The sequence below is a fragment of the Erinaceus europaeus genome, chromosome 10 (assembly GCF_950295315.1).
Source record: "Erinaceus europaeus chromosome 10, mEriEur2.1, whole genome shotgun sequence".
Taxonomy (NCBI): domain Eukaryota; kingdom Metazoa; phylum Chordata; class Mammalia; order Eulipotyphla; family Erinaceidae; genus Erinaceus; species Erinaceus europaeus.
Window position 1 is genome coordinate 79,244,656 of NC_080171.1, and position 16,153 is coordinate 79,260,808.

The following is a 16,153-nucleotide window of genomic DNA, read 5'->3' on the forward strand; positions in this document are numbered from 1 at the left end:
GGCCGGTATGGGGAGAAGGTAGAAAGCCCCGAAGATGGCCATAACACCCGCCTCCCAGGTGACACCTAGCCTCAGATTCCATCTGAGGATGCTGGCAGGGTCCCTGGGAGCACTGCCCAGGGAGCAGCAGCTACTCAGAGTAGAGGAGAGTAGTGCATCTGGGAGGGTGTAGGGGGAAAAGGCATCTCTGCGCATGTCCTCCTTACAGGGGGCGAGGAAGCCTGAGGGGTCTGGGGCGAACCCAGAGAGGATACAGACCTCAAGCTTTGAGGGCCCCGGGAAGGGTTCGCTGTGGATGCCTCTCACTGACTCCTCCTTGAGCCCAGCAGGGTCTGATGAGACCCCTGGCAGGCACAGGGCAGGCCTGAGGGGGTTACCTTCGTGTGTTCCCCACAGAAGGGACAGGAGGAGGTGACCGGCTGGCACCCAGGACACTGAATTAGCATCTCTCTTCTGTCCTATGTGCCAGCCTCTCCATTTCCTGTTGGGGGACTCTGCCCCTTGAGAGTCTAGGTACCCCAGTGCTGCCTGGCGGAGTGCTGGCAACCCCACCAGCACTCTGGAGCCCAGCTGAGAATTAGATGCCTTTGGGGCCAGGGAAATGTTGGGGTGAATGAAACATTGGACTCTTAAGCATGAAGTCCCAAGTTCCAGCCCTGGTGCTGCATGTATCAGTGAGGCTCTAGGTCTCTCCATTCTCATTCTCATAATTAAATATAAATATAAATATATATATATATGTAATCTGAAGAGTGATTTTTAAAAATATTTATTTAGGATACAGAAATTGTGGTGGAAAGAGGAAAAAGAGACACCTGCAGCCCTGCTTCACCACTTGAAAAGCTTCCCCTCTGTAGGTGGGGGTCGGGGGCTTGCATCAGGGTCCTTGTATATTGTAATATGTGCGCATTCAATCGCATGCACCACAGCCTGGCCTGGTGAATAAATCTTTACAAACAAAAGACAGGTGCTCTTCCCTGGCGGATCTGCCACGTGCTCTGCCTGCTCTGCACCTGTGTACAGAAGCGCCCCCAGGGGGCCAGCCATGTGTGTGTTGAGTTGTCCTGCTTTAGCCATACAGGCAGGTCAGGGTGGGGACAAGCCCCTGGGGGGGGGGGGGCTGCAGGTTGAGTCATCAGGTCCCTTCTCTGGGGTAAGCGGAAAGACCTTGTGGTTGCAAACTTCCCCCACTCTACTGCAGGTGTAAGTGAGAGGAAGCAGGTCCCCCACTCCCCCCTCATTCACAGGGAAGAGGGGAAGCACAGTGGGCCCCTTGCCCAGCCAGACCCTGCTCCGCCCTCCACCAGCCACCCACCCTGTGGCCACACACCACTCCTGGCCACCCTGGAACTGCAAAGACACAATTGATGCAGGCTTGGTGGGCTAAAAAATCTGATTTTATTAGAAGTCTGCATAGCAGTCGGTGAGCTCCAGAGATCAAATGCTGAGTACAGAGTTGTGCCTGGAACCTGCCCCCTCCCTTCCCACCCCACCCCAGTCCAGAGGAATCCTGTAAGGATCACAGGCCCCTACCCTACCAGACCGCCCACTTCGAGCCCACAGCCTGTGCCTCTTCCTACAAGGATGCACCTAGTCCGGCCTTCACAAAAGGCACCACACCCGCCTGCGGGCAGAAAGGCCTCTACAGCCAGGCCCTGGCTTCTACAAATGTCATAGACGCCCGCATGTGCGGGGTGACTTCCTAGAAGTCGCTTGCAGAGACGCAAACACTGAACAACCCCAGCAGGGTCAGACGCAGACATCCCAGCCAAAGGACTCGCGTGCATTCTCTGAGAATGACCCCGGTTGCCTGCAGCCCAGGGAGAACCTTCTAGAGAAGGTGTGTTTCCCCGGGCAGGCTGGCCTCCCGGGGGTGGTGACGCAGGCCCCTGGGTCACCAGGGCCGCCAGAGGCCACCCGCAGGCTGGCGGGCAGTGGGCTTGGCGGGGCTGGCCTGGGGTGCCTGGCCGGGCCCCTTGACCTCCTTGGTGAGCGCAGTGGACGAGGCTGGGGGCCGCTGAAAGTGGTAGAGCAGCTTCATCTGCGTGTCACCAGCGGCGTGCAATGTCAGGAACTGCACAGCCTCCTGCAGGCACCACGAGTAGCCCTCGCTGTAATCCTGGTGCAGGCTCTTGGGGCTGGCTGCCGCTGCGAAAGCTGCGGGAAGACACGTCAGTGAGGGAGGGGCGCGGGATGGTGGGGCTCAGGGCCTGGACTCTGGGGGAGTGGTGCAGGGACGCAATGTACGGGGCTGAACCTGCCGCGAGGGCGCAGGACAGGGACACTAGATTGGAGCACTGTGTAGGGACGCGGCGTTGGAGTTTGGGTTTGGGTGTGGTGCATATGTGCGGTGCGTGTGTGCGGGCTGGGGTGCTGGGCTGGGCTCAGTGCAAAGATGCGGAGCTGGGCGCCATGCAGGGCGCGGTGCAGGGGTGCGGAGTAGGGCCTCAGGACTGGGTGCAGTGCTGGCGCTCGCAGGAGCACGGGATTGGGTGGCCCACCTTTGCTGTGCTTCAGGTAGCTGACGGCCATCTCCAGAATGTCCGCCTTCTCCAGTTTGGAGTTGGGCTGGTGCCGCGCGAACTCCTGTTCCAACAGCAGCTTGAGCTGCTCGATGCTGCTGTTAATGCGATCTCGGCGCATCTTCTCCACCACGGGCTTCCGCAGCTGTGGGAGTAGGGACGTGAGCGGGGCTGGGCCGGCCGAATTGGGTGAGTGGGTGGGCGGCGGGGGCGGGCACTTACTCGGTTCTTCTCCTTGGGGCTGAGCAGCTCCACGGCCACGGTGCTGGGGGCCATTCTGTGGGGGCAGCGGTGCGGGTGCTGGGCCGCGGCGGCGGCTTTATAGGCTGGGCCTGGGGTCTGGGCCCAGCGGCTGTTCCCACACTCGCGGCCAATGGCAGCGCGGGCCCACAAAGGCGCCAGCCCATTAGCGCACGCTGAATTGCCTATGAATTGGCGCGGGCACAATGGGCCTCCCCCCGGAGCAGGTGGGCCGCACCGCACAAAGTCGGGGCTGTGGGAACGCGCTCGCCCTCATTAGCATGCCCGGCTGGCTGAGCCCGCGCCTCAATATGCTGCCTTTTCCCAGGCCACGGGGAGGGAGGGGCAGGAAGCGGGGGGGGGGGGGGAGTGGGTGGGGAGGGGGGAACGACGCTCCCCCCATGCCTCTCTCCTCCTTTGGCAGAGGCCACTGGCAGGAGGGAGAAGGAGACAGCTTTAGCCTGAGTCCTGGGGGTGGGCGTCCCGCCAGCAGGGATAGAGGGGCCACACTTCCCACCAGCCCCCCCCCACACGTGCACAGGTGATTAGCCCTGTCTGTAAGTGGCTGCCACCCAGGGGCACAGGACTTGGCAGGAAGTGGACACCAGGTTGCCAGGGTCTAGAGAGCCTGCACTGACTCACAGGAGCTGTGTACTCCAACCTCCTTCTGGGAGCAGCTGATCAATAGGGGGCTCTGAGCCAGCAGGTGCCCATTGAGGGTCCCCCACTCTGGTTGCCCTGGGGAAGAAGCTTGGTCCTAGTGCCAGCCACTGCCTGCTGGGCACCTTGCATCTGGTCAGAGGATGGGGGGAGGTGCATGGGGTGCAGGCAGGAGGTCAATGCAGCCACAGTATTGCTGTACCCCAGGTGGGTCTTCCCATGGTCCTGCCACCCACCATTCCTTATGCTGCCTCAAGATCACCAGTGTTGGGAGTAGCACAGCGGGTTAAGCGCGTGTGGCTCAAAGCGCAAGGACCAGAAGAAGGATCCCGGTTCGAGCCTCCGGCTCCCCACCTACAGGGGAGTCGCTTCACAGGCAGTGAAGCAGGTCTGCAGGTGTCTATCTTTCTCTCCCTCTCTCTGTCTTCCCCTCCTCTCTCCATTTCTCTCTGTCCTATCCAACAACGATGACATCAATAACAACAACAACTACAACAATAGTAAAAAGACAACAAGGGCAACAAAAGGGAAAATAAATAAAAAAAATAAATAAAAGATCACCAATGTTACTTGGACCCCTAGGAACAGCCATCTTCCACTCTGAGCCTCTGTGGCCAGAGACCCAGTTTTCCAACTGGGATGGGGGGAGGGGTGACTCCTAGGATGACATGGCACCCAGCCTGGTTCTGGGCATCTTCCCCTGTGTGACCGCCACAGCCAAGGTGGTAGGGATGGCAGAGCAATCACCAGAGGCCATCAATGCACCCCTCTCCCATTGCAGTGACCCCACACTTGGCTGCACCTGTGTGGAGGCTCCCCCTCACTGTAACTGCAGTCATGATAGGGGGCAAGAATGGTCATCAGGGTCTAGGGATAGCAGAGTCAGGCTGGAAGGGCCCCCTTCAGGGACCTTAAAGGAGAGGGAAGGGGACCCATCCACTCTATGGTACCTGCTCCCCACATCCCAGAATCTCTTTTGAAGGGACCCAGGCCAGAATGGCCAGGGAGGTAGGCTGTCTCCCATAGGAGAGCAGGGGCCCTAGTCTAGTTGATGTGTGTGTGTGTGGGGGTGTAGCCCCTTCCCCTCTGTTCTGGACACTAAGTATGGCTAGCACTGGCATTGTGCCAGCCTTCAAGGGCTGAGAGACAGCCCAGAGGGACTTCTGCAGGGTAGTGGGTGACCAGTGGCCAGAGGAGGGCAGGATGACTTAGTGGCCTATACTCCATTGCCCACACTTGCTAGCCTGGCACCAGCCCTGTGTGCAGAGTACCCTGGGGGCCAGAGGCTGCTCCTACCCAAAGCTTTGGGCACAGCCTCACCAGCTGGCGTCGCACTAAGCCAGTGTGTGCCCTGCTACTCTTTCAGGCAAGAGGGTGGCACCCTGGCCAGCACCCCTGCAAAGGGGCAGTTGCCCAAGTTTGTGTCCCGTCCCTCCCCCTCCCCCAATCCAGTGACACGTGCCTGAGACTTGGCCCACACCCTGCCCGCCCACCTGCACTGGGCTGGTGGCCTGGGGGAGGGGAAGGAGGTGGCCGGGTAGTGGGGGTAGCTAGTGCCTGCCCTGCTCCCTCCCTGGGCCCCCTGCGGCTTTGATGGAGTCCTCAGTTGTGGGAAATATGAAATGAATGGTGTTAAATCCCAACCCGCTGCCCGGAGTGGCCAGATGGCAGCACAGCAAACCCTCCCCTCCCCCCCGGCACACGCCTGGCCTTTGTGGGGCAGTTAGTGCTGTGAATGGTTGCAGTGTGGGAACCGGGCTCCCTGTGCCCCAGTGACCACAACCTCAGGGGAGGGGCGACTGGCTTGGAGGGCTTTTTCTAGAAGCACTGGGGAGTGGGAGTGAAAACCAGAATCCCAACCTTAGGTTCCTCTCCAGCTGGGTAGGAGAAGCCTTCCTCCAGCTGGGCTATGGAGAGGTGAGGTTTGTCCTGTCCCCTCTTTCCTGGAGTTAAGAGTGGGATGCCTGGAGTTGATATCTCCCCAGAACTAGCCTGTGAGGCAGACTCTTGGTGGTGGTGGTGTGGTTGGGGGTGTTCTGGCAAAAGTCAGCATTGGGAAGGATTTTTATTGGAATTAAAGAATCCGTGACCATTATTCCCTCCTGAGTGACTCTCACTCAAGGCCCCATGGCCACAGAGCAATGAAACCAGGATGGGGGAAGAGTCACCCCCCAAGGAAGCTTCTTGTTGAGGTGCTATGGAAAACAGTACAGGGTCACCATTGGCCCCAGTGTCCCTACTGCCAGGAAGACACTTCCAAAGGGCTGGGGGAGAGGCTGGAGCAGGTGAGTATACATCTCCATGCTCTCAACAGTGTCACCACAGCAGCAGGAAACACCCAGTGGCCTTGATTGGGTGACACGGGTTTCATTTCACCATGTCACCATGTCAACCTAGGGTGTGGACAAGCCACTTAGATGAGGCCCCTAAAGGAGTTACAGCCATGGAGACCAGAAAGAGACTGAGGCTGAGGGAGGGTAGAGTGTTTATGGGGACAGTCTGGGTGTGCACCTAGTTGAGCAAACACATTGCAGTCAGTAAGGACCTGGATTCAAGTCCCCAGTCCCCACCTTCAGGAGAGCAGCTTCATAAGTGGTGAAGCAGTGTTGTAGGTCTCTCCCCACCTTCCCTCTCAGCTTCTCTGTCTATACCCAAAATAAATTATATATATGGCTATCCAGGAGCTATGAAATCATGCATATGTGAGGCCCCAAATCCACACACACTTTTAAAAATTATTTTTATTCATTTTGGCCACCAAGGTTACTGCTGGTACTTAGTGCGCTTTATCACTCCTGGAGTTTTTTCTTTTTCGATAGAGGGTGAGAGACAGAGGAAGAAAAGGAAAGAGTGACAGAGAGAGGAGGGACACTACAGCACTATCCCAGCACCTATAAAGCTTCCCCCCCTGCAGGTGCTCCCATGTGGTAGCCCTGGGCTTGAACCTGGGTCCTCACACATAGTAGCATATGTGCTCTACCTGTAGAGCTACCTCCCAGACCCAGAAGTAAAGTTTTAAAACTCCACCACCGGGGGTCATGCAGTAGCTCAGTAGGTTAAGCACATGTGGTGCAAAGCATGCAAGGACCTGTGTAAAGATCCTGGTTCAAGGGAGTCGGGCAGTGGTGCAGCGGGGTAAGCGTACATGGTGCAAAGCACAAGGACCGGTGTAAGGATCCCATTTCGAGCCTCCAGCTCCCCACCTGTAGGGGAGTCCCTTCACAGGCGGTGAAGCAGGTCTGCAGGTGTCTTTCTTTCACCCTCTCTATCTTCCCCTCCTCTCTCCACTTCTCTCTGTCCTATCCAACGACATCAATAACCACAACAATGTTAAACAACAATGGCAACAAAAGGGAAAATAAATATTAAAAAAATTTTTTAAAAAATCCTGGTTCGAGCCTCTGGCTCCCCACGTGCAGGGGGTCACTTTATAAGCAGTGAAGCAGGTCTGCATGCGTCTATCTTTCTCTTTCCCTCCTCTCTGTCCTATCCAACAACAACAACATCAATAACAACAATAATAACCACAACAATGATAAAACAACCAGGGCAACAAAAGGAAAAACATGGCCTCCAGGAGCAGTGGATTTGTAGTGCAGGCACCGAGCCCCAGCAATAACCCTGAAGGCAAAAAAAATAAATAAATAAAAATAAAACTCCACCACCTTCCAATTCTGACACTATCTCCCCAGAGGATAACTTAGGTCACCTGCATATGTCAGGCTCAGGCAAAAACTAGTAGGGTCATGGACCCCCTTGGAATATACCTAAAATAGACCTACTAGCTTTTTCCAAAACAGACCCCAAATCTTTATCTGCAATATTTTTGTCTTTAGGTTCATGGTTAGTCAACAATTTGTTCTGCTTTATAACTTAACTTTTTATTTATTTTCTCTTTTGTTGCCCTTTTCATTGTTATAGTTACTGTTGTTGTTATTGATGTCATTGTTGTTAGATAGGACAGAGAGAAATAGAGAGAGGAGGGGAAGGTAGAGAGGGGGAGAGAAAGATAGATACCTGCAGACCTGCTTCACTGCCTGTGAAGCGACTCCACTGCAGATGGGGAGCCCGGGGCTCGAACCGGGATCCTTGAGCAGGTCCTTGCGCTTTGTGCCACCTGTGCTTAGCCCGCTGCGCTTCCTCCTGACTCCCATATCTTAACTCTTTTTCAGCCACCAGGTTCCAGATGCTATCATGATGCCAACCAGACTTCCCTGGGCAGCCGACCCCACCAATGTGTCCTGGGGCGCCACCTCCCTAGATCCTTGCCCCACTAGGGAAAGAGAGAGACAAGCTGGGAGTATGGATCGACCTATCAACATTCATATTCAGTGGGGAAGCAATTACAGAGGCCAGGCCTCCCACCTTCTGCACCCCATGATGATCATGAGTCCATACTCCCAGAGGGATGAAGAAGAGCTTTCAAGGGAGGGGATTGGATACGGAGTTCTGGTGGTGGGAATTGTGTGGTCTTATCATTATTTCCATTTTATAAGTAAAAATTAAAAACAAACTCTACCACCATAACCACTCTTAATGCATAGCTTTGTGGCACCAAGTACATTTCAGTTGTGCAAACTCCGACTGTCACCTCCAAAACCATCTATTTCAATGCAACTCCAGGTAATGAACCCAGGGCCTCACACATCTCACACATGCAGGATTCCACTAGTCGGTGGGCTCTCTTTGAGCCAACATTTTCATTCCTTTTTTTTTTTTTTTTTTTTTAGATGAAGGGTCTGAGAAAGGAAGATAGCATAATGGTGCTGCAAAAGATTCATGCTTGTGGCTCTGAGGCAGCAGATTCAGTCCCCAGCACCACCATCAGACAGAACTGAGCAGTGCTCTGGCCATTCCCTCCCACCTCCCACTGTATCTTTCCCTCTTTATTGTTCTCATTAAAATAAAATAAATAAAATATTTAAAATTTTTAGATGAAGGAAAGAAGAAACAGAGAGGCAAGACACCACTGCACCACTCCACCAGACCTCCTCATGCAGCCCCAAGCAGGAACCTCCCTCTTTGCCCAACTAGTCAGACTGGGAGACTAGTCCTGGTTCTGCACTGTGCCCACCTCTGGACACCCAAAGGACATCACTGGGGGGCACAGAAGGGTGACACTGAGGCTCCTACCACCACAGCATGGTGGTGAAGCTAGGAGTTTTGGGGGCAAGGCTTGAAACTTCAAGGCTCCTCCCCAGCAAACCCACTTGGGCAAAGCAAGGGCAGGGTTGGGTCCAGGCTTTGGTCTTTTATTATTATTATTATTATTATTATTAAATTGATTTATTATTAGATAGAGACAGAGATAAATTTAGAGGGAAGAGGGAGACAGAGAGGGAAAGAAAGAGACACCTGCAGCCCTGCTTCACCATTCATGAAGCTTTCCCCCTGCAGGTAGGGACCAGGGGCTTGAATCTGGGTCCTTGCCCACTTAACCAGGTGGGCCACACCCTAACCCCAGCTGTGGGCTTTCCTGTGCTTCAATTTACCTCGGAGGATGGGCTTTCCATACTGTCAGGTAACTGCAGGCTATCCGACCTCACCAGCCCACCATGGCTGGGGCTGAGTGCCCAGATGCCACATGTATTGTCACTTGAAGTATGGTCAGCAGCCACAGGGTACAGAGCCCTCCTCAGATGCTTACTCCGAGGGCTGAAGACTCGGATTCTGAGAGCTGGCCTGCTGCAAGTGACAGTCTCTCTGAGGAAGGAGAACTGGGGGAATGGGAACTGGGACACAGCCATCACCTGATGCCACAGAGGGCCTGGGCCTTGCTTCACCACCCTTCTCGCATTCCACTGGGGGAGCTACACCCCAACCTGTCTGGGGGAGAGTGCCCCACAATCCTGTGTGGGGCCACTCTGCCAAGACTGAAAGCCAGGCTTGGGACCCCTGCCTTTACGCCTTTGCCTAACTGACCCAGGTTTCCCTCTCTCTCAAGTGGGGGGAAAGCCAGGGCGGTGGGAAACCTAGAGGCTGCCCTGTCCCAGCGAGGCCGGGTGGGTGGGGGGTGGGGGGGGCATCGGAGCCCACGTGACCCCTCACGTGGTCGCCCCAGCACTCCAAGGTCTGGGCGGGGCAGGCCGAGGTCGCTGTCCCAAGCTGGTTAAAAACCCTGCGGTGTCAGAGAGCAGCGCGTTCCCAACCCCTGAAAGGCAGGCAAGCCCTTTATTGCTCTATTATAACGCAGGAGCCAGATGGCCTTTTGGGAGGCGCTCCCCCCCTCTCCCCCCGCCATTCAGAGGCAGGGCCCGGCACTAATGCCGCAGGGCGCCAAGGCACGCTTCCACAGCGCCAGGCGTGGGAACCGCCGCCCCGCACCCACCGAGCCCTCGCCTCCTGCGACTAAAGGGGAGGGCTCACAGGGGCCCTCCCGGGGCGTCTCCCCACCGGGGTGACTTGGTCTAGGATTCTTGGACAGTGCCTGTGCCTCGGTTTCCTTTTCTGTAAAGCAAGACCAATGCTGGTGCCCATTAGGGGTGGAATGGGAGATCTCAGACTCCTTTCCGAGAATGCCTTTTACACTGCCACTTCTTTTATCTTGGCTTCCCGTGATTTTACTTATGTATTTATTTATTTACTTATTTATTTTTCTGGTGTAAAGAAACATCTGAAGTCTGGATGCATGAAATTGACCTGGAAGTCTTGAAGAAGGCAGGGGACACAATAAAGTCCCAATATGGGTCATTGGGGACCACTCCACTCCCCATAGCTGCCATTGGGCGGTCTATGCCCTGGGGTACAAGTTTGTAGGTGGAAGGCTCTGGGCAGTTCTGGGTTCCCGCTTGGGTAGTTCCTCTTTGCTTCCCCACCCCCCATAACACATCCTGCCAGAAGGAACTAAGGACCCCAAATCTGTGAGCACCATGCCACCCTGGTCCCTCTGCCTCCCAGGGGGTCACACCTGTGAGGCTCAAATCCCCTGCCTCCCACACTCACCTCTGCCTGATCCTTGTACCCCCCCACCCAGCTCCTGGCCTTCCACAGGACCCCTACCTAGACCCAGAACCACAATGTCATCAACATATTACCTACTGGGTCTCCCATCTCCCACAGGACCCCCGTAACTGGCAGCTGGGGTCAGCTCAGTGCTGTCCAGCAGGAAGTGCTCCTTCCTATGGGGGAGGGGGGAGCAGTGCTGGAGGGTTCCATATTCAGCCAGGGGCTAGGCCAATAGTAGTCTTCCCAAAGCCAGAGCTCAAAGGAGGAGGTGGGCTCCTGACCTCCACCCCAACCCTGGTCCTTGAGATCACCTACTTAAAGTGGCTGCTTTGGGCTAGAAGAGCTTCTAGATTCAGGCTGTAGAGGGGCATTTGGGGAAGAACCCCCCCTCCACACACACACCCCATCTTCCCTCTCCTAGTCTACTTGACTTGCCTCTTGGGACTGATCAGACTCCTGGCTTCTAAAGGAGGATGTAGTCGGTGACCACCCTCTGGTCCTGACAGTGCCCAGGCCAGGTGCCCCGGGGTCACCCCCTTGCTGTACCCAGCTCCCAGCCCACAGGGTTCAGGGTGCCAAGGGACAGCTTCAGGGTTCAGTTCCATGCTAGTGGAATAAAGGAGCAGGAAGGCCAGGGGCTGGAGCCTGCACCCCACCAGCCACCCCTGGCTCTAGGGAATTGGGGCGGGAGGCTGCTGGTCCAGTGGCTTCCCACATCCCTCCCCCAGGGCCATTCACCCAGCACAAAAGGCGCGTGCCAGGAGCCTGCTCACTCACTCTCTAGCCTGGCTTTGTGAGCTGCCCTGCAGCCCCAGGCCATCTGGGGAGAGGTGGGGCCAGTGGGGGGGGGTTGGGGAGTACCCCCAGGTGGCCTTTGAAGGCTAGGAAGGCAGCAGCACATCTGGTCTGCCCAAGCCTTCCGGTTCCCACAGCTCTGGGTCCATTAGCCATCCTGGGTATGACCAGGATGCCCCTTCCTACAGCAGCCCTCTGCCCATAGCACCTCCACCCACAATGCCCCCTATAGGGCCTCCTGCCCACAGCATCCCCCATCCCTTGCCCATAGTTCCTCCTCTGACCTGCAGCTTGGCCTAGCTAACAGAGCTGCCAGCTCCAGGTTCATTTTTTTTTTTATTTGATAGGACAGAGAGAAATTGAGAGGGAAAATAGGGAGAGAGAGAAACAGATACCTGAAGACCTGTTTTACTGCTTGTGAAGTGTACTCCTTTCAAGCTTGAACCCAGGTCCTTACACATGGCATATGCAGTTAACTGAGAGCACCACCACCTGGCCCAGGGCCTCAGTTTCTCCATCTAAGAAATGGACTAGTGACATTCCTTCAGACCCCTGAGAGGATGAAGGGGACAAGGAAAGGTGAACCCAGGTGGCTTGACCACTCAACTCTTCTGTGTGTGGAGGGGTGACCTGGACACTCCCAGGCTCCTCTGCTCCTCCACCCTGCTCGATTCGCAAGGTGGATGTCCATTCTGGGGCCATTGTGGACTTGGCTGAGGGAAAGACCATGACTTGGGGTGCCTGTTTGGAGTTAGGGTCTCCTTTTCTCTGAGACATCCAGCAGGCCCAGGGAGAAGGTGGCTTCCCTGCTCAACTATCTGCTGTGCACACTAACTCTAACTCTGCAGCTTCCTAGCCCCCAGTGCCTGCACACACCCAGCTCTGACCTCAGCCCTGGGTCCCCCTCCCTTGACCCCAGTGTGGGGGGCAGTGTGGGGGACTGTCAGCTCATGAAACTCTTCCACTGAGGGTGGATGGGGGCTGGGGGCATACAGGCAGCTGGGGGCAGGGGGCTCAATGAGGGTCACTCTACTCAGAGCCCCCCCCACCCCCACCCCCAGAGCTGGGGCTGGTCCCAGAGGCACCCTGCCCCCACCTGCTGGGTGACAGTCCTTGAGAGGGTGTCCTGTGGCTGCTAATCCCGGCTTTTGAGAGGCTGTGAGATGCTGGCCAGCGCACTTTCCCACAGCCCCACATAAAGCCCCGCTGACAGCTGCTCTCCCACAAAGGTTCTGTCATTCAGGCCCTGCTGCTGGGCGGGTGGCAGGCAGGCAGGCAGGCAAGCAAGTGATCTGACAGAGGTGGGCAGGCCTACCTGGTCACCTTGAGTGGCCCACTGATGGGAGCTGGTGTCTACCACAGGTTAAGTGTGGCTAGGGACTAGGGGAGCATCTTAAGCTGCCACACTGACCAGCCTATTAAGCCCTTTTAGACCTACTAAGGATCTAGGCTCGAGCTCCTGGCTCTCCACCGGCAGGGAAATGTTTCCCAAGTGGTGATGCATATCTGCAGGTGTCTATCTTTCTCTCTCCCTTTCTATCTACCCCCTCCTCTCAATTTCTCCCTGTCCTATCCAATAAAAATGGGGGAAAATGGCTGCCAGGAGCAGTGGATTAGTAGCGCCAGCACTGAGCCCCAGCAATAACCCTGGGGGCAAAATAAAATGAATAATATTTATATGGAAAACTGAGAAATGTTTCATATGTAGAAACTACTGTATTTTACTGTTGACTGTAAACCAGTAATCCCACAATAAAGAAAAAAAAAGAAAAAATATATCATCATCAAACAAAAATCAGGTCCTGAGACAAGCAATATAGTTTACTTGGGAGGGTGCCTACTTTGTCATGTGTGCCACTCAGATTTGAGCCCTGGCACACTGTGTGGGAGTACTACAGCACTAGAGGAAGCTCTCTTTCTTTCTCTCTCTCTTTCTCTATCTGAAAAAAGTATCCCAGAATGGTGAAGCCCCAGAGGTGACAAAAAGAAATTAGGTCCTGAGGGGTAAGGGTGGGATATGGGGCAGTGGGGTCCCTCCATACTTTTTTTTTTTTTTTTTTATTCTCAGAGCACTGCTCAGTCAGGTTTACAGAGGTGCTGGGGACTGAATTTGGGACCTTTGGGACCTCAGTCATGAAATGCTTTATGCGAAATCATTATTCTATTTTCCCAGCCCAATCACATACTCTTGTAAGCCATAATTAAATCACTGATAAGAAAAAACAAAAATTTAAAAGAAAATAAGTAAGTGAAACAAATATGACCCTTTAAAAGGAAGGGCATCCAGGGAGACCGCAGGAAGTCAGGGAAGCTTCCTGGAGGAGGCGGCAGCCAGGAGGAGGGTCTTGTTTCCCAACCAGACCCTTTCAGAAAGAGCCTCCCCAAGCCTAGGGGTGGCCCTTAGGGCAGATTTGCGGAGCGGCTCATTCAAGCTTGTGCCCCACGTGTCCCCCGCCGCCCCTGACCGCACCCCACCCACTGGGCCGGGGGCTCTTAGCTGCCAGTCATTGTCACTGTCAAAGCCCAGCATCCCAGGGTCCCGCGCTTTGGCGGCATTTGCTGCAGAGTGTGGGAAAGTGGCGAGCTCCGCCCCACATAGAACACCGCCCCTGGAAACCCCGCCCCTCACAGAGATCAGGTCGGGCTGGGAGACTCCAGCTCCGCTTAGAGACCCCCTCCCAACCACAGCCCTGCACTCACCCTCTGCTGGGCTGACCTGCGGCAGGGTGTAGTCCCTGTGCACCCCCATTTTGAAAATGGTCAGGGCTCTGTGACCAGGTCCCGCAGGGTTGGGGACACCCCTACACCCTCTTCCCTCTCTCCTGTTGGGAGCTCCCTCTCGATTTCCTTTTGATCAGAGAGCACTGCACATCTCTAGTTTGTGCTGGTGCCAGTGGGATTGAACTTGGAACATTAGAGTCTCAGGATTGAACGACTGTTGGCACTGTGCTAGAGGGGCAGTGGTCCCAACAGAGCACTGCTTCCAACCATTTCTACAGAAGGAAGAACTTGTTTTCCATTTTAGTTTTTCAAGGTTTATTTTATTAGAATTTGTGCACAGCAGATTAAGTGTACATGGCGCAAAGCACAAGGACTGGCATAAGGATCCTAGTTTGAGCCCCTGGTTCCCCACCTGTGTGTGTGTGTGTGTGTGTGTGTGTGTGTGTGTGTGTGGTTATTCGCAAGTAGTGGAGCAGGTCTGCAGGTGTCTTATCTTACTCTCCCCCTCTCAGTCTTCCCTTCTCTCTTGATTTCTCTGTTCTCTGTAACAACAGCAATGGCAATAATAACAAGGGCAACAAAATGGGAAAGATGGCTTCCAGGAGCAGTGGATTTGTAGTGCAGGCACCGAGCCCCAGCGATAACCCGGGAGGCAAAAAAAATGTACTTTCAAATTTTTATTCATTCATTTATTTTTAAAAGTATGACAGAGACAGAGAGACATAGGGAAAATGGAAGAGAGGGAGAGAGACACCCGCAGCACTGCTTTACTGCTTGTGAAGCTTCCTTCCCGGAAGATGGGGACTGGGGACTTGAACCTGGATCCCTTATGCATGTGTGTGCTTTACTAGTTTTGTTGCCATCTTGCCCCAAAATTATTTATTTGAGGGAGAGAGGCAATGCCAGGTCTGTCCTGCAAATCATTTTGACCACACTGTCTCATGGTAGGTTTTAAAAGGATTTATTTATGGGGGCCAGGCAGTGGCACACCTAGTTAAGCATACACATTACAGTGCGCAAGGGGGGGTGGGCAGGTGGTGGCTTACCTGGTTGAGTGACAGTGCACAAGGACCCAGGTTCAAGCCCCTGGTTCCCACCTGCAGGGGGAAAGCTTCATAAGGGGCGAAGCAGGGTTGTAGGTGTCTGTCTCTTTCCCTCTCTATCTCCCCCCTTCCTCTCAATTTCTCTCTGCCTCTATGCAATAATACACAAATACAATATATAATATATATATATATATTAAAAAAGATTTATTGTGGGCCGGGAGGTGGTGTAGTGGATAAAGCATTGGACTCTCAGTCATAAGGTCCTGAGTTCAATCCCGGCAGCACATGTACCAGAGTGATCTCTGGTTCTTTCGCTCACTCCTGTCTTTCTAATTAATACATAAATAAAACCTTTAAAAAGTCAGTGTACAAGAGAGAGAGAAACAAAGCCTCTCCCTCTCTCTCTCTCTCTCAGTCAGTGTCAGGGGTCACTCTGGAGTTTCATGCTCTTAGGTCCAAAGCTTTCAGCCATTGCGCCACCTGATGGTGGCATGTTCATGCTGCTTTCAGAACGTTTGGGGGTGGGTCCTGCGGTCCCTTTCCCGCCAGAGGAAGAGGTGCTACCCTGAAAGGAAGGAGTGCTACTTGGGTGCTTCCTGGCCCCAGCTCCTCCCCAGGAATTGTAACCCTTTGTGCCTAATGTAAGAGCACTTCTGATCCGAACCCACATAAACTGACATGACTCCAGTATATAAGTGAAATATAAGGAATTTATTCTTAAGTTTAAAAGAGTGAAAATAAGGCCAGTCCACATACTTACAAAGAGACAACACCAAAAGACAAATACAAAGACAAAGACAAACCTCAGCTGAGGGATCCCAGGCCGGAGTTACTCTGAGATAACCAGGCTTGAAATTCACCCTCCTTTAAGAGGGAAAAGTGGAGGGGGTGTCTGCATGATTGGAGGGGTCTGCATGTCCTTGCTAATTTATCTTCGGGGTAAAAGTCTCAAAGAGAACATTCCATTCTTATCTTTTAGGGAGGAAGAAAGCAGTGTTTACAGAAGCCAAATGGACAAGTTAACATATAGCTGAGGAGGCAGGGTTTACTCAGTATGCAGTTTTAAGATGAACGTTTGCATCTCCCTGGTGTGGAGCTGAAACAATTAGTGTATTTCATCTTATCTAGTTTCTACGACACTTCCTCTACTTTAATGGACTAGTCTAAGTTTGGGAAAATCCATTTTCTCACATTTAGCAGCTTCCGCAGTTCCCTGAACCCCTG

General features: G+C 54.1%; 1 protein-coding gene across 1 annotated transcript; it reads right to left on the minus strand.

Moving 5' to 3' along the window:
- Positions 1–1,500: 1,500 nt before the first annotated feature.
- Positions 1,501–3,031, minus strand: HES5 (hes family bHLH transcription factor 5). Its single transcript, XM_007529505.3, has 3 exons — positions 2,745–3,031; positions 2,502–2,667; positions 1,501–2,157 (listed from the first exon to the last, which is right to left on the minus strand). The coding sequence occupies exons 1-3, from the start codon at positions 2,796–2,798 to the stop codon at positions 1,895–1,897; spliced, it is 483 nt and encodes a 160-aa protein (XP_007529567.2). The 5' UTR covers positions 2,799–3,031; the 3' UTR covers positions 1,501–1,894.
- Between the last annotated feature and the right edge of the window lie 13,122 nt (positions 3,032–16,153).